The following is a 21,424-nucleotide window of genomic DNA, read 5'->3' as shown; positions in this document are numbered from 1 at the left end:
TAGTGGTGCCCAGTCTTTTAAAAATTCTTAATATTTATATCTAAACAAAAAATTATGGTTAGTAATTACTCAGTAGTTTTGGTAGTGTCCCAGAAACAGATTATAGGTTATAATCCAACTCAAGAATTGATTATAAAGATTGAAATTTCTCTACATATAACGTCCCCTGGGAGTGAGTTTCTGCTAGAGTTCTCAACTGCCCTAGATGAGTTTATAGGCCTCAACAATTTTTATCTTGAGTACATGTGACATTTTCTTCATCTCCAAGGGTGTATGACTCTTTAAGGTTATAAAGTTATTTTTAGAAGGCATAGTGGCACACACTTTTAATCCCAGCACTCTGGAGGCAGAGTCAGGCAGATCTCTTTGTGTTCAAGGCCACCCTGGTCTATACAGAGTTTCAGGACACCCAGACCCTGTCTCAAAAAAAAAAAAAAAAAAAAATTGTCACTCCTGATAAGTAATTTGTAAAACTTTGAAAGTCTTTACTTTTCACCACTTCAAGCATATTAGATACATTTCTAACAAATACCTTTGTAGGTCGTCAGGTCCTAATACTTGTTTAACCTGCTTATTCACATCCTCATTAATTATCTTACACAATTTCCCAACTGTGCTGACCACCACACACAATGAGGATGAACTGTCTGCAAAAGAGAAATGAAAACACAGGATATTAAAAAAAAAAAGACTTTCCAAAATCATTACACTCATTTAACATTTCCTACTTGTTACTAATTCTATTTTTGGTGGGGGAAAGGAGTTAAGATTGATTTTTATTAGTTTACACACGTTTATATGGGTGTGTGCACCTCTGAAAAGGCAGAGGCCAGAAGAAAGCAGTGGGTATTCGCTCTATCACCCTTTGGCTATTTCTTTAAGACACACTATCTCCTTGAGCCTGGAGTTCACATTTTCTTAGCTGGGCTGGAAAGTAATTCTGTCTCCATTCTCCTCAGAGCTGGGGTAACAGGTGTTGTGGAATGTCTGGCTTGGGATCATAAGTCTGGTACTCATGATTACAAAGAATGTATTCTTAACCACTGAGGCATTTCCCAACCCTGGGGTTTGTTGTTTTAAGCCGGGGCCTTGAACTTTTAGTAAAAGATTTGCTAGGCAGTGATGGCACACACTTTTAATCCCAGCATTTGGAAGGTAAATGGCAGGTGGATCTCTGAGTTTGAGGTTAGCCTGGTGTACACAGAAGTTCCAGGACAGCCAGGGCAGTTACATAGAAAAACCCTGTTTTGAAAAAAAAAAAAAAAGATTTGCACATGTGTATGTATGAGTATATGCATGTATGTATGTGTGTGCGAGTACTTTTGCACACATGGAAACCAGAAAAGGGTGTTAGATTCTGTAACTCTGTGTGGAGTTACAGGGATTTGGGAGGTGTCTGGCTTGTTATAGGGGTGCTGGAACATGAACTCCAGTCCTAAAAATTTCACAGCAAGTGCTCTTAACTACTGGGCCATCTCTCCAGACCCTGACCTTGAACTTCTAATCCTCCTGCCTCCATCTACTGAGTGCAAGGATTCTATATGTGCACCACCATGCCCTGTTTTATGAAGTATTGAGAATCAAACCCAGAGTTCATGCATGCTAGGCAAGCACTCTACCAACTTGGTTACATCCCGACCCCCGTTTTTTTGTGGGTTTGATGTTACTGTTTTGCTTTTCAATCAAACGGACTTTTGTGGGGTGTGGTGGTGCACACCAGCAACCTGAGCTCTTGGGAGGTATAGGGCAAAGATCAGGAGTTCAAGGTCAGCTTTGGCTACAGTAAAAGTAAGGCAACACTGTCACAACAAGACAAACAAAACCCACACCTAATTTTTGTTAATTTATCAGGAATAGTTCTTAAATCAGTGCTAAAAATGGCAAGGGTCATCACCTAATTCTAAGAGCTCCTGGAGGTTTCTCACAGCGTTGTTCATTTCTCCAAGCCTGGTATACACTTCATTCATTCGGGGGTAGACTCCATTTAAAGACTGTACATCAAATAGCTTTTGGAAGTGAGAAACAATAGCTTGCAAAGTTTGAAAGTTTGGCATGTTGCTGCTCTATAAGGAGAAGGTGAAAAAGATAGTTCACAACTTGAAATAATATTAAATATTTAATATAAGCCTTTAAGATGGGAACAGTAATATAAGTATCAGTGTTACCTCCTTCTTGTTTTCAACCTCTTCCAGCATGGTATCTACCATAAACAACAGATCTTCTACTTTGACACCTTCATTTTCATCCGGTTTCTTTAAATTATGCCAAGGTACCAGTTCTGCTGACAGCGTTTTTAAGGACTTATACAAACCCTTTACAACAAAAGAAAGCACGTGCATTATTGTTTATAAAATAATTTGTACTGTAACACTAATAACATAGTAATCAAGGTGGTCTAAAAATACATAGCTATATAACCATTATCAGTATATTTTAATACCATTGTCAATTTAAAACAAGTCTGAATGCTTTAAGCAATAATGTTATCTAAGCAGTTACATTGTTTTTTAAAATTATTTTTATCAGTGCTGGAGATAGCCCAGGCCCACCCTCATAAATGCAAGGCAAATACTTTACCATTGAGCCATATCCTTAGCCTAGGTTTTAAATATTTTTGTAGCACATTTGAGATGAAATTTACATACCAAAATATTCACCTTTACTAGTACATAGTTTGATGGTTTTCATCTTTTCACAGTGGTACAAACACCACCACTGTCTAATTTCAGAACCTATCCATCTTCAAAGAAGAACTCCCACACCCAGGGCTGAAGAGATGGCTCAGCAGTAAGGGCACTTGTTGGTCTTCAGAGGAGCCAGGTTCAGTTCCCAGTACCCACATGATGGTTCACAACCATTCACAACTCCAGTTCCAGAGGATCTGACACCCTCTTCTGACCTACACAGGAACCAGACATGCATGTGGCACACAAACACATTTGCAGGGAAATGTTCATACACAGTAAACATTTTAAAAATAAAAAAAAGAAACCCCACACCCACTCAAAGTCCTTTTCTAGTCTCCTCCAGTCTCTATAACTACTAATCCACTTCCTGCTGCTCTGGATTTGCCTACACTTGGCATTTCATGTAAATGAAATTTTACAAGTGGCCATGTGTGACTGACTTCTTTTGAGAATCCCCTGTATTTATTATTGATGGGAATGAAAGTCATACAGCCATTATGTAAAACAGTACATAGAGGTTCCTCAAAAAACTAAAGATAAAACTGCCACATAGCCTAACAATCCTACATCTGGGAATGTATCCAAATAAAATGAAACTATAATACGTCAAAAAAAATGCCAGCTCTCACATGTTTACTGAAGCACTATTCAGAATTGCCAAGATATGAGATCAATGTAGGTGTCTAATGATAGATGAATGGCTAAAAAGAAATAGTGTATGTATGTGTGCATACAAACATGTACATGTATACAATGAATATCAACCATAAAAAGAATGACATCTGTCATTTAATGCAACATGGACAGAACTAAAAGACATTATGTTAAGTGAAATAAAATAGACATAAATACCACGTTCTTACTTATAGGTCAAAGTTTCAAAGGTTAGTCTCATAGTGGTTCCCAAAGCCTGAGAAGGGTTTGAGTAAAAAGGAATGGAGACAGGATGGGTAACAGTCACAGGGTGCAGTTGGATAAGAGAAATAATTTGTGATGTTCTATACCACAGCAGGGTAATTAAAGCTCACAAAAATTAACTATTTTTAGACAGACGAAAATTTTTGATGTTTTTAACACTGACCCTACTCACTGTATATGTTGAAATACATATACTATCCCTCACACATGTGTATGGTTATATATTAATTGAAAATAAAACATATAATAAGACCAGGCTTAGTGAAACATGCCTTTAATCCCAGAATCGGGAGGCAGAAGCAGGTAGACTTCTGTGAATTTAAGGTCAGCCTGGTCTACATGTGAGTTCCAGGCCAGCCAAACTTGTATAATGAGGCCTGTCTCAAAAAATAAATAGGCAAACATGTAGGATTCTATAATATTAATTGCTACATTTCTCTTTTCTATTCATCTCCCAAATGCATGGTTCTCTTTTAAGTCATGAATCAGACCTAAGGGAAAAAATATTAACTGGGGAGATGTCTATCCCAACTAGAAAGTTCTACATTATAAAGAACTCTCCATAGAGGCATCAAAGGACTGCACACACTTTCTAAGATGGCTCCTGAATCTGTATTGTAAATATTAGAAACACCACTAAAGGCCATGAACTACTTTAATGGCAGAAGAAACTAATTCTAGCCAATTGCCTCAAGTGTCCTTACAACATTCTAATTTCTTGCCTTCTCCTCCTATTCAGCAAACTACATAGTAGCAAGAACTCAGCACTCTTCTAAGCCTTTGTGGGGGCTGTAATCAGAGTGATCTCCTTTCTACCAGATATCTCCTGGAGTACAAGTCATCCATATCATTGACTTGTACTTCACCACAGGTGTCCATCTTTATGACATAGTTATACTGCATAGTTATTTAAAATGTCATATTTTTGTCTCTCAATTGGTCTGATTTTATGTTCACATTTTTGTAACACTTTCCTTATTATCTCACACATAGAATAACTGTGTCTATTAACTTGGTTCTTCCTTTGTCACTTTCTCATCTAATCTTTCCCTTCCGTTGGAAAGGAAAGGGCTGTTTCTATTCTAACTCCTCTGAGAATGAGAAAAGTGGTTAGCACTATTATCTTCTGCAGAGAGAACTCACGGCCAAGCAGTGAGTGGGAAACGCCACGGTTTCCACAAGTCATCTCTATTTCACCCTTTTCTGAGAAACAAACTAGAGAAATTCAGGCATATAAAATAGTAATTAATCTAGCACTGTCATCCAATCAAAAATGCTTATATATTATGTAGCTTTGTCTGAGCCCTAAAGAAAAAGGGAAATAAAAGTTAGGCTGACTGTCAAGATTCTTTCATGAGTTGTATACAGATATGATTCTATAAATTTAAAAAGGTGTGGTGGCGCACGCCTTGAACCCCAGCACTCAGGAGGTAGAGGCAGGCAGATCTCCATGAGTTCAAGGCCAGCCTGGTCTACAAAATGAGTTCCAGGACAGCCATGGCAGTTACACGGAAAAACCCTGTCTCGAGAAACTAAAAAAAGAAATTTATTAATATATTACTAATTGTTATAATATAATTAATATATTATAATTAATATTATTAATTATGTATACTAATAATATAGTTAATATATTACTAGTATACATAATAATAAAGTATTAAAAAAAGACTAACAACAAAACAAATAAACAAAAAACCCACCTCTAGGTGACTGGGACTATAATTATTCTGGATAATTTGAATAAATATTAATTGAGTACTAATGTATCATGAAGATCTTTGAGGCATATAGGAACAAATAAAACTTTTTGTTCCCAAGAAGGTCACTTGTTCTTAACAAGGTTCTTTGGGTATTAGGACAAAATGCTGACAAATGCTGTCACTAAATCATATCTTCATTAACTATAGCAGAATTTTGTATGATATTAGTTACTAAAAAAAAAAAAATCTAAAGTTTAAAAGGCACAGAAATGCAATACTATTAGCTTTATAGCAAATCACTTCTCAATAAACCAATCAAGAAAAATGTAATAAACTCAAGTTACACAATAAAGAATATACAATGATCTATAAACCAAATGTGAATACATTTAATTTACTGGTTGCTTGTTGACTATCACCTTCTCCAGCAATTAGACAAACACAGAAATAAACTCAGTTCTGAGAAAGAAAAATAAAATGTGAAGACAGGAAAAATATTCCCAGTTAAGATGAAAATAAGGATGAGACACTGCATTTGAGCATGTGCCGCGGTCAGAAAGTGTGCAGCGCAGGTGTGAGCGCAGGTGTGAGCACAGGTGTAAGCGCAGGTGTCAGCGCAGGTGTGAGCGCAGGTGTGAGTTCAGGTGTGAGCACAGGTGTCAGCAGGAGGGAGATGGAGGGATGTGGACAAGCCGAGACGCACAAACAGGGATCCACCACAGATTCTCAACGAGGGAAGTCTAAAAGTTTTCTACGGTGGAACTTTAGAGGAGGCAAGCTTGACAATAACAACAAACTCACAGGATGAAAATATGTAAGGCCGGGCACAGTAGTGCACACCTTTAATTACAGCACTCAGGTGGCAGAAGCAGGTGGATATCTGTGAGTTCAAAGCCAGCCTGCTCTATAGAGTTCCAGTCCAGCCAGGACTACACAATGAGACTCTGTCTCGAAAACAAAACAGAACGAAATATGTAAGCATCAATACTCCAATTTTAGAAAAGTATTGTTAGCTTTATAGTTAAAGAACAACAAAAGCCAGGTTCAACATTTTCAAAACGTGTAAAGAATATTCAACCACTTACCTTTAAGGATGTCAGTTCATCTGCCCACATTTCTATTATAGGAACGAGATGTTCAAATCCACAATCTTGAACCATATCTTTATTGAAGTTTTGGGCTCCTCCCTTGCTCTGTTTATAAATAATTATTGGAGCTCGAGGATTGTGAATAATTGAATTGATGCTGCACAGCACCTGTAAACATGGACAGTACTTGTAGTTCAAATGTCTGAGTCTGACACAGTGAGGTACGTGAAACAGGAGTGCACATCACTTTCAGACATTCATAAATATTGTGGTAATGCAATCTCATTAGCATAGATGTACAAATTCTAAGGAAAACTAAATAAATTTTTAATAATTTAGGTTTGAAAGCAGCTACCATCTATTATAATCCACACACAATAATTATAATCCACACAGTCTAGACATCCTTATCTAAGTCTCAATGTTTCCCTATTTCTGTCTCCTCATATTTAAGCTAAGTATGGTATTAAGGGGAGCTTTCTATTTGTTTCACAATTTCAGTTGAAATTTAAAGTAAAGATAGTTACTAATTAAGCCCCACACATTCTATAGAGAAGTCCTGGCCAGCCAGTCCAATAGTTCTTAACAAACGCTATAAATCCCCGAGACAGGACTCTCTGAGAGTGTCTGCACAGAGTTTTTAGGGCTGGGAGGAAACACTGCTTTTCCTGCCTGCCCAGAGCAAGCTACAGCAGACAGGTGCTCTGAGAATCTGACTTCTGATGTTTGTTAATAAGGAAGTTTTTGTTTCGTATTTGTTTTTAAGTGTTTCAACATTTCACGTCTATTATAAACTCATCTAGTAATATCAATTAATTGAAAAAATAATACTCTTCTCCAAGTTATGAATCAAAGCAAGGAGACAGTCTCTTTTCAGCAACACCAAATGTTAGAAAGGTAGTAGGTGAACTGAAAGACGCAGGGATTGATGCTACCTGAGCTTCAGAAGATCACAGGGCAATTTCATGACATTCACATCACATTTAGATACATGTATGCACACGGTGAGGTTATTTATAAAAAGGACTGCAGCTATTTCTTGTCCTTGCTTTGTTGTATCTTTGCACCGTGACTTGCAGTTTCTCCCATCAAAATGTAGAGATTTTTTTTACCCTCTGAATCTGGGCTGGTCTTAGGTCTTGCTTTGATCCACAGAATTTACTGAAAAGAATGCCATGTCAGTTTGGGTCTTTAAAAAAGTTTGTTTAGTTTTTTTTTTTTTTGTTTGTTTGTTTTTTTCAAGACAGGATTTTGAGACATTATTAACAGCTCTGGCTGGCCTGGAACACACAGAGTTCCACCTGCCTATGTCTCCTGAATGCTGAGATTAAAGGTGTGCACCACCACAACTGGCCAAAGCAGGGGAAAGTTCTTAAGTAGTCTACATCACTGTTTACACTCTGCTGCGGCCACGTGGCCAAGTTCAGACAGAACTACGCAGGCCCATCCATCCCCATCACTGAGACAAAAATTCACTCAACTGCTACAAGAAGAGCTCTAATGATTCACCATCAACTTATGACCAATATTAACAGAACTATCTACTGTCCAAGCATGACACTATTAAAGGGTAAGTCACTACATTTTAGAAGATGTCTGTCACACAGCAAAGATAAACTGGGCCATCTGTGACCACCACAATGGAGAAGAAGAAAGGAACAGCGAGAGAAATCTGCCCCTTTTTCTTGTGATAGGGTAAGAATAGACTCAGGCCAACTAAAAACATTGCAAGAGAGAGAAGCTTTACTTTCATGAAAATAAAAAAGAAACTGTCTATGGCTGGAGGACCACAGCAGTACAGTACCTAAGGGAGAAGAGGAGTTCATAAGAAGTCAGTGGTAAAATGCACTGCCCACAAAATAAATGCTGTGTTATTAAAGGTCCCTATTTAGGAGAAAGGAGAAAACTAAACAGGTACATGCACTCATACACCTTCCATGAAAGAAAAACAGAGGCTGTATTTGGACGTCAGCCCCACCAAGGGCACCGGCGCTATAATACAGCAGCACCAGAAAGAAAGGCACCCTCAAACTCTCTTCTCACCCACCATCTACCCTTGACTGCCACTCCTTGAAATGCCAAACTAGTAGGCACCAGAAGAAACAATGGAGTGATGAGAACAAGCAGATCACACCCCTTGGCCACACCATAGAACAGGTTAGGTATGAATAAGCTAGAATACTTTTTTACTGGTTTGAATGGATTGTTTTAAACTGCCCAACTTTTCATTATAAAACATTTAAAATAAGCCAGGCATGGTGGCACATGCCTTTAATCATAGCACTCCAGAGACAGAGGTAAGAGAATCTTTGGGAGTTCAAGTACAGCTTGGCTAGCAAGTTCCAAACCAGCCAGGACTACATAGTAAAACTTTGTCTCAAAACAAAATTAAACAAACAACAACCAACATCTTAAACAAACAAAAACTTTAGTGTGTATGTTAAACAGTGTTTTAGGCTTCCCCAGAGAAACAACACCAACTGAAAGTGTATTCGTGTGTGTGTATATATAAGGGGACCTTGTGTAATTTCTTGAAGGATCAAATGCAATACACACATATGAGAGAGATGGGCATATTTTTAAAAAAGATTTCATATGAGGAATTGGCTCATGAAATTAATGGAACCCCATGACTATCAGTCAGCAATTTGAGAGGAGACCCAGAACTGTAGTCCCAAAGCTCTAGAAGTCTAAAATTTTGGTTCAAATCTAAAGGTAGGAGAACTAACCAAAACCAAACAAAGTATGTTAAAAGCATGCATTAGAAATGCCCCCTGGGCCCTTTTGTTCTGTAAGGGGTTAGATGAAATACACCTACCATAGGAGAACAATCTATTTTCTACCAATTCACTCACTGGCACACTGTTTAACCAAGTATCTGGGCAATGTATAGCCCAATCAAGCCGACATATAAAATCCAGTAGCTGCTAACATTTTCCTAGCTTGGCTCACTCTTTACAGCTGAACCAATGGCAGGAAATGCAGCTATCACCATTCTCTACCCTGAAATAGTAAAGCATCCATCCCTTAAAAGCTGGTATAGTCTACACAATCTAGTGCCACTATCACACTCAAGAAAACTGGTAATATCACTGATAGCTGAACTGAATTTTTAATATCTTATTATGTATACTATTTGACTCTCTCTCTAGATGTGATGAGTACTACATTAAGTATCACTCAAAGACAGATAAGATAGATCATTCTTTCAGCCTTGTTTGCTTTCTCCCTTATTTTACCTCTTCAAATAACTTCAGAACCTTTTAGAAAGTGTTTTAATGAGGCTCCAGGTTCTGCAAGATGTCCTGTGTTTAGGTACTACCTGCCCTCCTGTCTCTACCCTTTCATAAACAAAATGTGCCCTGTATGATGTTTAAAAAACAAAACAACACATAATAAAAGTCATTTCCCATTTATCAACATCAAGACTAGCCTATTTAAGAAACAGTCATCAAGTATGAAGATGAGGGCCAGTGACTTGACTTGCTTACCACCAAGCTGAGTTCCATCCCCAGGACCCACATGGCCCACCCACGAGTTGTTCTCTAACCTCCACCTGTACACCTGGCACCTATAAATGCCTACACACACACACACACACACACACACACACACACACACACACACACACACAGAGTATGAAGATGAGATGAGCATTTTGATCTTGAATTTCTGTCCTGTGCATACTTCAAGCTGCAACTAATGTGTCTCCTGGTAATATGGTTTCAGAGGTTATTTAGAAGGCTTTTAGTTTTCATGAAAACATATTTCAGTATTTCATTTCAATTATATATAAACTCATGATTTTAATGGAAGAATTAATTCCCCTAACAGAATTTTTATTGATGGCAATTTATATTCTCCTGTATAAATTAACTACCTCTTTGATGATTGGCAGCAAAAGATATAGTAACAATGGGGTGCTATGGATGATTGTTTGATAAATAAAACAATGATTGGCCAGTAGCCAGGCAGGAAGTATAGGCAGGACTAACAGAGAGGAGAAAGGAAAGGACAGGAAGGCAGGGAGGGGAGACACCAGCTGCCGTCCAGGGAGCATTATGTAGAGGCAACAGGTAAAGCCACAGAACACTCGGCGACATATAGATTAACAAGAATGGGCTTAGTATAAGAATAAGAGCTAGACAATGGTAGGCCTGAGCTAATGGCTGAGCAGTTTAAATAATATAAGGGTCGGTGTGTTTATTTTATAAGTGGGCTCCAGGAATGGCAGGGCTTGGCGGGAGCTGGAGAGAAACTCTTCTAGCTACAATGGGGAAACCATAAAGTAACTTAAAACAATTCCCACAGAGATAACTTTTTAAAAGAGAAGTAGTAATTCCATGTCATTCAGAGTTCACAGATTCTGATAACTCCCTGTGTTATTGTTGTTTAAAGCATTCTAAAGGTAATCAGAGAACAGGAAAAGTTAAGATGAAATAAGTTAATTAATTAAGCTAGGACTTTTTTTAAAGGACAAAAAAAGGGAAGGGTGGCACAGGCCTTTAATCCCAGCACTAAGGAGGCAGAGGTAGGTGGATCTAAGTTCAAGGCCAGCCTTGTCTACATAGTGAGATCTTGTCTCAAAAAACACAAACAAAACAAAATAAAAATTAAAAAGGACAGAGAAGCCGGGTGGTGGTGGTGCACACCTTTAATCCCAGCACTTGGGTGGTAGAGGCAGATGGATCTCTGTGAGTTCACGGCCAGCCTGAGCTACAGAGTGAGTTCCAAGAAAGGTGCGAAGCTACACAGAAAAACCCTGACATCATGAGGTTTGCAGGCAAATGGATGGAGCTAGAAAAAAAATCATCCTGAGTGAGGTAACCCAGACTCAGAAAGACAAACATGGTATGTACTCACTCATAAGTGGATACGAGATGTAAAGCAAAGGATAACCAGACTGCAACCCACAGCTCCAGGGAGGCTACCTAGTAAAGAGGACCCTAAGAAAGAAGCAGGGATCATCCAACGACAGAGAAATGGATGAGATCTACATGAGCAAACTGGACATGAAGGGGGTAATGGAGGGCAAGGGTCAGGGGAAAGAGAGCTTGGGAGAGCGGGAGGTCCCAGCTGGATCAGGAGCAGAGTGGGAGAAAGGGGAGGGAGATACTATGATGAATGAAGACCCCAGGGGAATAGGAAGCAGAGTGCTAGAGAGGTCCCCAGAAATCCACAAAGATACCTCCACTGTAGACTACTAGCAATGGTCGAGAGAGTGCCTGAGCTGACCAGGATGCCCGAACACCCTGGCTGTCATGATAGAACTCTCATCCAGTGTCTGATGGAAGTGGATGCAGAGATCCATGGCTGAGCCCCAGGCGGAGCTCCGGGAGTCCAATCGGCGAGAGAGAGGAGGGATTCTATGGGCAAGAGGTATTGAGACCATGATTGGAGAAAGCACAGGGACAAATAGCCAAACTAGTGGAAACACATGAACTGTGAACCAATGGCAGAGGAACCCCCATGGAACTGGACCAGGCCCTCTGGATAAGTGAGTCAGTTGACTAGCTTGAACTGTTTGGGAGGCCCCCAGGCAGTGGAGCTGGAACCTGTCCTTGGTGCATGGGCTGGCTTTTTGGAGCCTGGGGCCTATGCTGGGACACTTTGCTCAGCCTTGGTGTAAGAAGGAGGGGACTGGACCTGCCTCGGCTGAGTCTACCAGGCTGGGCTGACTCCCCAGGGGAGACCTTGCCTTGGAGGAGGTGGGAATGGGGGGTGGATTGGTGGGGAGGGCTGGGGGGTTGGAGGAGGGAGGATGGGGGAATCCGTGGCTGATATGTGAAAATAAGTTAATTATAAAATAAAAATATTTTAAAAAATTATAAATTATCATTCCTCAAATATTAATAAAATAATCATATTTCAATTCATCCTAATGGGATTTTATTTTAATATATGTTCATCCAGAAGAGCAAATGGGCTCAAAAATTTTTAAATTTACTCACATTAGTATAAAACCTACTATAAAGCTGCAGAAGAGCTTGGAATCAGTAAAGGAATGGGACAGACTACAGAATCTAGAAAGAAATATATGCATGAACAGAAAATGACATATGACAAAAATGTCTTGTTAGTAAACTAGAGGGAAACATTTGTCTGGGACTGCCGACTGCAATGTGTACAGAAGGCAAGTAGAACAAGCATAACTGAGCAAGACAAGGACGGGTGGGAACTGTGGCTCATCAAAGGGCACATGCTCATATGTACTTCCGCTCTGCTAACTGACACGAGAAACTAAAGGACTTTAAAAATACACTCTCTTAGTGTTTAAAATGTTAGTGATTGAATTCAAATTTTAACACCTATGGCCAAGTATGGTAGTACACACCTTTAATCCCACTATTTGGGAGGCAGAGACAGATGTATCTTTATGAGTTTGAGGCCAGCCTGGTCTACGTAGCAAGTTTCAGGACAGACCAGAACTTCAGAGAGAGACCCTGTCTCAAACAGACAGACAGACAAAGAGACAGACGGACAAAAACTTATGGGGAACCAAAAAAATGTTTAAGTGCAAGCCAACTTCATACAATAAACTACTAGGTTTAATTGCTCATCTATTCAATAAACCGTCTATAAAACCAGTAGGTTACTTTTTTTACATCACATAGCTAATCTCAACCAAATCAAAGCCATGCAAAGATTTGAAGATTCACTTACATAATAATACCACCACCAACAAATGGAACAATAAAAGGGCAAATAGCTTAAATTGGGAGAGTAAAGAATTATAAAAATCTTAAACAATATAGTTACATAGTGTTTACGCTGTACTATTATAGTTATTATAATAGTAGTTATTATAGAGAAGATGTGGGTGAGTTATAGGAAAATACTATGTGTAGGGAAAAGGGGCTGGCTAAAAAAACGCACCCTGACCCTGGAGCCCAGAACTAGGGAAAGATAGCTCAGATCAGGGCAGAAAGAAACACAGTTTGGCTTTGTCAGATCAGAGCCATCTCTGCCCCTGGCCAACTGACTAGTGAAACCAACCAATCACAGAGCAGGATAGTAGAACCCTGGGCCCAGGGTTGACTCCACCCCCAAGAATTCCTGTGTAAACTGCCCTGCCTGGTCAGTTAGAAAAAAAGGCTGTTCTCTCCACTCTGGTAGAGGCAGCTACTCTCCTGGAATCCTCCTTCCCAAATAAACCTCTTTCTCAAAAGAGTTTTGAGTGTGAAGATCTTCATTCCCTGGTGTAGAGAAGATCCTTGCTGAGACGTCCTTCAGTGGCCAAAAAAAGGGATAGTTGAAAGAGCAGAGCAAGGAGGAGCTGAACAGAAGATCTTTGCTGAGATCTTCTCAGTGGACACAGCAAGAAGAGAGCTGAAAAGTAACACTTTTCTCTGGAGCCGGAGGAGATTGCTACATTTCTGCAGGGGTTTCCCCTTGGGCAGAGTGAAGCAAAAGAAGCAACATCTTAGGCTGGAGAAGCAGAGCTCTGCTAGGAAGCCCCTTAAGTGGGGGCTGAGCAAAGCTCAGCTATAGAGGCTCTCCAGGAGAGGATCCCCCATCACACCAGGTATACCTTGACTTTCCCGGAATAGTCAGGATACCCTTCTCTGCTGAAGCAGTTCCAGGCCTGACTCTCCCAAGAAGTCAGAAAAATTTCCCTTCCAGGGTTGGGCTGCTTCTTTGCAGTTCCAGCCGTCAGAGCTGTGCTAAATATAAATAGCTCCAGATGTCCGGGACACCTTCAGGGCAGAGCTGTTGTTCTGAGCAGCTCAAGGTGTCTAGGATACCTCGCCCTCCAGGGCTGAACTGTCTCCTTGCAGTTCCAGCCGTCAGAGCTGTCCTAAGCAGCTCAAGGTGTTGCCTCACTCCCCAGGTAGTTGGGACACCTTCTCCCAGAGTTGTTGCAACCAATTTACTTACATTTTTGGTGCCAAAATCCGGGACACCAAACCCACAGAGTTGCAAAACTCGTTTTGCAACCAATTTACTTACACTATGTGTCTTAGTTCTCTGTTGCTGGAATGAAATACCCTGCAAAAAGCAGCTTATGGGAGAGTTTCTTTTTCGCTCACAGTTCCAGAGAGATACAGTCCATGGAAAAACATGGCAGCAGGCAGGGAAGGCATGGTGGCGAGAGCTGGAGACTGGCAGATGACACTGCATCCATACTCAGGAAGTAAAGAGTGAACGAGAAATGGAGTCAAGCTATCAAACCCCAAGGCCTGATCCCAGGGACTCCAGCAAGGCTTCACCTTCTAAAGGCTCCACAACCTTTCTAAATGGCTGGCGATCACATGTTCAAACACATGAATCTATAGGGGACATTTCACATTCAAGCCACAACACAATGCCATTACATAAGGGATTTTACAGATTTAGGCATCTGCAAGCATCACAGAACCAAGCCCCCACAGATCCCAAGAGCTGTCTGTACAAACATTTCTCACCAAATGATAATGAATTATACTGCAATAAAACCAAAAATCATCACAAACACCAGTCTCTTCATCAGCTATTCAATACCTGAAAGTATCTCTGATCAACTAGAGCCTGTTGACGGCTGTCTTTGGGGGGCTCATCTTTTTTCTCCACGTCATCAGCCTTTTTTTGACCAATAATCTCTTGTAATCTAAAGAAGGGGAAAAAAAGTCAAGATGATTAAAAAAAATGCTTTCTTAGATTAAAATACTTAAGCCAATGATCCAGCTGGCCTCCCCCAAACCTCTTTTTACTCATGTGTTCACGCACATGTATGCAAATTTTAAATACGCATTATATAAAATGTAATCCATACTGTCCCTGGAAAAGTTCCTTCCAATAGATCACAAGTTAGAAGTAATTTCTAAAAACATGAGGGCTCTCCTAGACCAGAGGCTTCCTTCCAGGCACAGGGAAGAGTCAGAAGAGAGGTGTCTCTGAGGAATGTTCCCATTTTGTTGTTGCTTTCAGATGGATTTGACCCTATCCAAAATCACATCAAATTCTTCCCTGCTGTGTTTCCTAAAAAACTGGATAAGAATGACCCTCAGAGTCTTAAGGAAAAGGTTCCCTACCCAGGCCTAACTAAGTGACTGGGAACCCTGGCCTCCAGAGGCAGTTTAAACTACAATACCATCACTCCACTCAATCTATTTTGCAAGCAAGAGAGAAAAAGAACTGAGATCCCGTATGTTAAATTGTCCTTTACTTGAAGGATCACCCTGAATCAGGCCAATCATGTAAAATGTACCTTATACTTTGGCTGTAGAATGTTCTAGTCCAAAAAGGAGCCAGAGGGCAAGAAACAGGTCTTAACCTCCTACAAAGTATCCAAATCCCCAAACTCATGAACTGCCCAACATGACTGTTTCCACCCCTTCAAGTCTTCTGACTACTCATCCCAATCTGCAGCCCTTTAGAGAGACCAGACCCCTCCCCAGTGTGGAAATACTGTCCCCCAGGTGGCCAGCCACAGTACATTGCCCCCTTTTCTTCCACAAGAGATGTTTTCAATTAGTCAGATCTACAGAGGGAAATCTGGGACAACCTATGTGCATGGCTCCTTTTCTCTGTCTGAACTAGACCCCAGAGACCTGGGGAGCTTTATTGATGGCTCCATTCAGTATGTCCAAACCTTTGAAGAGTAAACCAACTTTATGATTTGACATGCTATTGTTAGAAAAAACTCTAACATTTCTTGAGAGATGAGTGATAAATTAGGACATCCATTCTGGAAATGACTTTTATACCTCCAGAGAAAGAATGATATCCCCCAACTTTCCCACTGGTAATGAGGCAGTTCTAATCCAATCTTAAATTCAATCCAGAGGATCAGAGGAATGAATGGATTTAAGGGTACTCTTTTACTGCAGCCTAGAAGGTCGAAAGTCAGCAATTAAGCCCTAAAATTATTCCCAACTGTCTACAGTATGTTAGAAGGAAAGGAGACTCCCATGATGCTCTTCCAAAGATTTCAAGAGACTGTAAAATATATACTAATATAGAACCAGGGTCACAGGCAGAGATCATCCAACATGATAAATGCCTGACTTCATTAGCCATATATATAACTCCAAAAATTGGTGATTGAACCAGGCAAGCCATTGGATACTTTGATCCAAACTACTACATTAATTTTCTTATAACTGGGACCAGGAGGAAATACAAAAGGATAAACATCATGGGAAACTGCTGATAGCCATGCAAGTGAATCCTCAAGAAACACAATTAGGATTGTTAGGAAGGCTATTTCAGTTGACAATGCTCTCAGAGACAAATACCTCCCCCAGGACCCTCTTTGTAAGGGTGATCACTAGATTAGATGCCCTTCCAATCAATGAGGTTCAATGCAGCTTGAAGAGTCCTGAGAAGTCTTTACAATGGAGGAAGGTCAAATCAATTCCTCATTAACACAGGAACCCAAAATTCTTAGTCCTCCCATTCATTCTCATCTCTGATCCCCCTTCCAAAAGAAAGCTATTAGTTGGGGCTTATTGAGCCAGCCCTTTAAGCATTATTTACCCAACCTCTTGCCTGTTAATGGAGAGATCTCTATTTCTGTCACCTCTTTTTGGTAATCCCCCAAACTCCTGCTCTCTTTAGAAAAAGAGATCTCCTGGCCAAAGTCAAAGTAAAACTTCTTTCCCCAAGACAACATTATTGTCTGCTGCTAATAGAATCCAAATTGTTCAAACAGCATGGACAAATGGGGAATTATTAGGGAAGGCTAGACTATCATCCCTATGGTCATTCATTTTAAAGACCCTTTCCATTTTATGCATCAAAGGCAATATTCTTTAATACCAGAAGTTAGGGATGGGCTCATCACTATAATTAAAATATTAAATAAATAGGGACCATTAATTCAATGATCAAATCCATATACTCCCATATTGAAAGTAAGGAAGGGAATCCAACAAGTGGAGATTAGTTCAAGATCTTAGACTCATCAATGGAGCAGTTGCTCCTCTTTATGCATTAATTCCTAACCCCTATACTTCTAATTCAGATTCCTCCCTGTACCATTCACAACTTTTATTAGTAAACATGCTTTACTTTGTATTCCCATGCACACCAGCAGCCAACCTCCCTCTGCCTTTGAGGACCCTGCCTGAAGGGCTAGACAGGTCACACAGACTATGCTCCTACAAAGGTTTCTGGATGGGCCACACTTTTTTGGGCCAGTCCTCTTCCAAGATTTAATGGAATGGGCTCATACTGGTGGGCCATACTGTTCCAATACTTAGATGATCTTCTTTACAGGTTCTCCAAGGAGACTATCTCTTGGATTTCAGAACCTTTAACCTTCTTGCTGAAAGAGGCTACAAGTGGCATGGGATAAGGCACAAGTATATGGGACCAGAGTTTCTTATCCTGGTCATATTCTAGCAGAAGGAACCTGAGTTCTGGGGCTAGAACAAATCTGACCTATCCTGGCCTTCCCATTTCCCAAGACTCTAAAATAATTGAGGGCCTTCATAGGAGTCACAGGATATTATATGGTTTGGATCCTAGGATTCAGTGAATTGGCCATGTCTCTCTTTCAAAAAGTTTCAAGAAAACTCAAATCCAAGGCTACACTCAGACTGAATGGACCTCTGAATCTTTTCCAAAGAAATGAGGTCTTAACTGGAGCACCAGCTCTGGGACTTCTCACCCGACTAGACTTTAGGGTCTATGTAATAAAAGGAGACAGCATTTGGGGCAACAACACAATTTCTACATCCCTCACCCTAGCCAGCAGGACACATTAAGAACTACAAAGTGCCAATAGATGGCCTAGCTCTCTTCAGGTTGTAGCCTCAGTAGGACTTCTAAGCACCAAGGCTCAAAAGTTTATCTTTAGATGTCCCCACATAGTCTACACTCTGAATGAACTGGGGCATTTCAATTCTAAAGAGAACTCAGGGCTTTTTGATAGCTGTCATACCCAGTCCTTATGGTGAACAGATCAGATATTATTCTTAGGATCTGCAAAAAAAAAAAAAAAAAAAGCTTAACTCTGCCAATTTTCCTGCCAGAAGGGGAAGGGAATCACTTCATTCAAGCAAAGAAGTCCTAACAGAAAGCTATGCAGCCCAGCTGATCTCACAGATCAACCTTTACAAAATCCTGGCTTGGTACTCTATACAGATGGGAGTTCTAGTACTAAAGATATGCAGGGTATACAACAGCTGCTGGTTTTGGCACCCTTACTCAGAAAGACGGCCCCAGAACTTTGGTGCTCAACTTGCTGAATTGATAGCCCTTACCAAAGCATTAGAATTAACAAAAGGAAGAGAGTAAGTATATATACAGACTCCAAGTCCTTTCCCGACTCTTCATGCCCATACAACAATATGGAAAGAAAGGGGGACTACTGAAGACAGAAGAAAACCCCACCAGACATTCTCAAAGAGAATCTTAAGCTTCCTGGTGCAATCCTCTTGCCCTCCCTGCTATATGTGTACAAATTACTATACTAGGCATCAAATAGGAGAGGACTATATGGCTAAAGAGAATGGGGTGGGGGCAGATTCAAAAGCCAAGAGAGCTGCACTGAGTCATGGGGAATGCCCTGTTCTTTGGGAGGAATCTCTGCTACCTCCTAAAAGATCCAAATATTCCGCTGAGGAAACAGCCTTTGGTTGTCATTTTAACTAAAGATGGTGGCTCTCTTCTACTGACCAGTTACTATTACCAAAATCTCTTCGATAGAAAGTTTAAAAATCCCTGTAGTAGATGTTATCACTTAGGAAGGAAAACACTCTTCTAGCCAGAGGTGTTTTAGGCCAGGGTCTCAAGGAGGTAATCCAACAGGTGGCACAAGGATGTGAAACATGCCAAAAGATTAACTCATCAAACAGGCACCTTCAGTTCCCAGGGACCCAAAGACAAGGACTCTGGGAGAGGACTAGCAATTTTACTTCATTCAAATGCCAAGAGGACCTAATTCTAAGTCCTTTTAATTTTAGTGAATATCTTCATGGGCTGGATAGGCTTTTCCATGCAAAACACACAGGGCATCAGACGTGGTTAAGATTTTACTTATAGAAATAATCTCTTGATTTGGGCTTTCTAAATGCCTCCAAAAACAACAGATCTGCCTTCAGGGCAGAAGTCACTGAAAGCCTAACTTAAAACTTTAGAATTCAGTTTCACCTACATTGTACCTAGTGCCTTCAATTGTCAGATGAGCTGGAGAAGGCTAATGAACTCTTAAAGAGGCATTTGTTTAAAGACGCTCATCCAGGAAACCAGATCTCCTTAGACTAAATTACCCCTAGCTTTAATCAGGCTTAGAAACATCCCTAACTACCAAAGCCAAACCCTCTTTGAGGCACTATATGGCAGGCCATTCTTACCAGTGCTTTGGTGCTGAACCCAGAAATGGCCAGGCTAATTTCCCATGTTATCCAACTAGCAAAATCCCAGAAAATACTGTCAAGAACTTCAAGCTGGGTTCTCTCAAGAGAAACAACAGAGATCCCCCTTCTATCCTGGGGACTTAGTTAAAACTCCTGATGACAATGGATGTCTCGCTCACCCATATCCTGTTATTCTATCCTCACCTATGAACAGCAGGACAGACGCATGGATCCCTCACACGAGTCTCAAGCCTTAGACCGCCTCTCCTGATACTTCTAAGGTAGCAGTGGATCCTGAGACCAAGACTACCTCATTCCAGTTACTCCTGAGAGCCACTGGGGGACCTTAAGCTGCTCTTCAATCACCTAACTAAAGATTAACTCATTTGAGTGCAAGCAACAGCATGTACAGGCACACTGTTGCTGTAGCTCTCATTTGTACCGCACTGGTCCTGTTGCACCTGCCGTAGTTTGTGGTATCACTTGTCCCATAATTCAGGATGACTCCTAAAATCACTCTGCTTTACTTCCAGATGATTTTTTAACTACTCTAACACCCACCTGTGACCAACCATGCCAAGGTTCTGGGGCTAGCTATCATGTACGTTTCCTTTATCAATGACCTTATCTGAGATACAATGGATGCTCCTCCTCACCACCTTCATTATAATGCTCTTAATCTTATTTAATACATATTTTAGATGCCACCACAAATACCATGAACATAGGACAACAAAAGAAAGCTATCATCACCAGGAACTAAAACAAAGGCTGATCCACCACCACATGGAACTTTCTGCTATGGGCTCCTAGACAGGTCTCCTCTGGAGAGACCCTGACTGCTGTTTTATAACTCCGCCCATTCTGTCTGCTGGAAGCAGCAATGACCAATCCCCTCCTGAGAACAGGTAATGAAAGAAAGTAGGAGTCAGGTAGTTCCCTTGTTAGGTAGACAGTAAGGGAAGAGGAACCCTGGATAATGTTAAATTGGCATATCCTAAACGGATGTTGGATATCGTAGAGGAGGGGCCACAGCCAAAAATTAACTTTTCTATTCCAGCATGCCTCACATCAGAGAACAGGTACTTGTGAAGACATGTGCAGAGAGTATAAGGCACATGGACAATGTCTCAATACCTTGTGGATCCAGAGCCCCAACTAATGGAAGCCCATCACCCACTTCCTGAGCTGAAAACCGTCATGTGTTGTCAGGGACTTCCAGGCAAACTGGTAATGGAGGTGCTGATTGACTCAATACAAAAGAGCAAGCACTACCAACGATACCCTGCAGACTCCAGACTCCAGGACCTCTCCTTTTGAAGAGTCTGTTCTCACCGGCTACTTTTGCTTTGATTAAAACATTAGCTCTGCTACACTTTGAATCCTTTACCACCTTTCAATTATTTAATTGGTGGAAGAAGAACTCTACCGCTACACATCATAATAAGGTGTGTGGTGCTTCTACACACTGAACCCATCCCTCTAGCCCTTATTATCACCATCATTATTATTGTATTTATGCTGTATTGAAATTGTCTTATTTATCTATTCTTTCATGATCATCCTCCCTTCAGGCCATCTCTACAAGGTCAGGGACCTTTTTTATTTGGCATTGTAACTCTAATGTCTAGAATGTCTCATAGATACTAGGAAGTATCTAGGAAGCCAGATCACCAAGCAACAGGAGGAAAGGATACTCACTGAATAAATGTAACCTTTCCAAACCTTCCCCTAGACTTCTGTTT

The 21,424-nt window shown here is 40.6% G+C and overlaps 2 protein-coding genes across 9 annotated transcripts in view; one reads left to right on the top strand and one right to left on the bottom strand.

The window, feature by feature from the left end:
- LOC131915305 (fas apoptotic inhibitory molecule 1-like) overlaps positions 1-21,424 on the top strand; it is an 88,156-nt gene that overhangs the window by 7,511 nt on the left and 59,221 nt on the right. The window lies entirely within an intron of this gene.
- Positions 1-21,424, bottom strand: part of Cep70 (centrosomal protein 70) — a 69,159-nt gene that overhangs the window by 2,782 nt on the left and 44,953 nt on the right. For all 7 annotated transcript variants that reach the window (XM_059268425.1, XM_059268427.1, XM_059268430.1 and 4 more), the window contains 5 exons: positions 14,878-14,983; positions 6,394-6,564; positions 2,166-2,312; positions 1,895-2,063; positions 533-647 (listed from right to left, as the gene is read on the bottom strand). In XM_059268425.1, coding sequence (XP_059124408.1) covers positions 533-647; positions 1,895-2,063; positions 2,166-2,312; positions 6,394-6,564; positions 14,878-14,983 — 708 coding nt within the window. The remainder of the gene's footprint in view (positions 1-532; positions 648-1,894; positions 2,064-2,165; positions 2,313-6,393; positions 6,565-14,877; positions 14,984-21,424) is intronic.

The sequence above is a fragment of the Peromyscus eremicus genome, chromosome 7, assembly GCF_949786415.1.
Source record: "Peromyscus eremicus chromosome 7, PerEre_H2_v1, whole genome shotgun sequence".
NCBI lineage: Eukaryota > Metazoa > Chordata > Mammalia > Rodentia > Cricetidae > Peromyscus > Peromyscus eremicus.
The sequence above is the reverse complement of the archived record's forward strand: the minus strand, read 5'-3'. Positions and strand labels throughout refer to the sequence as shown.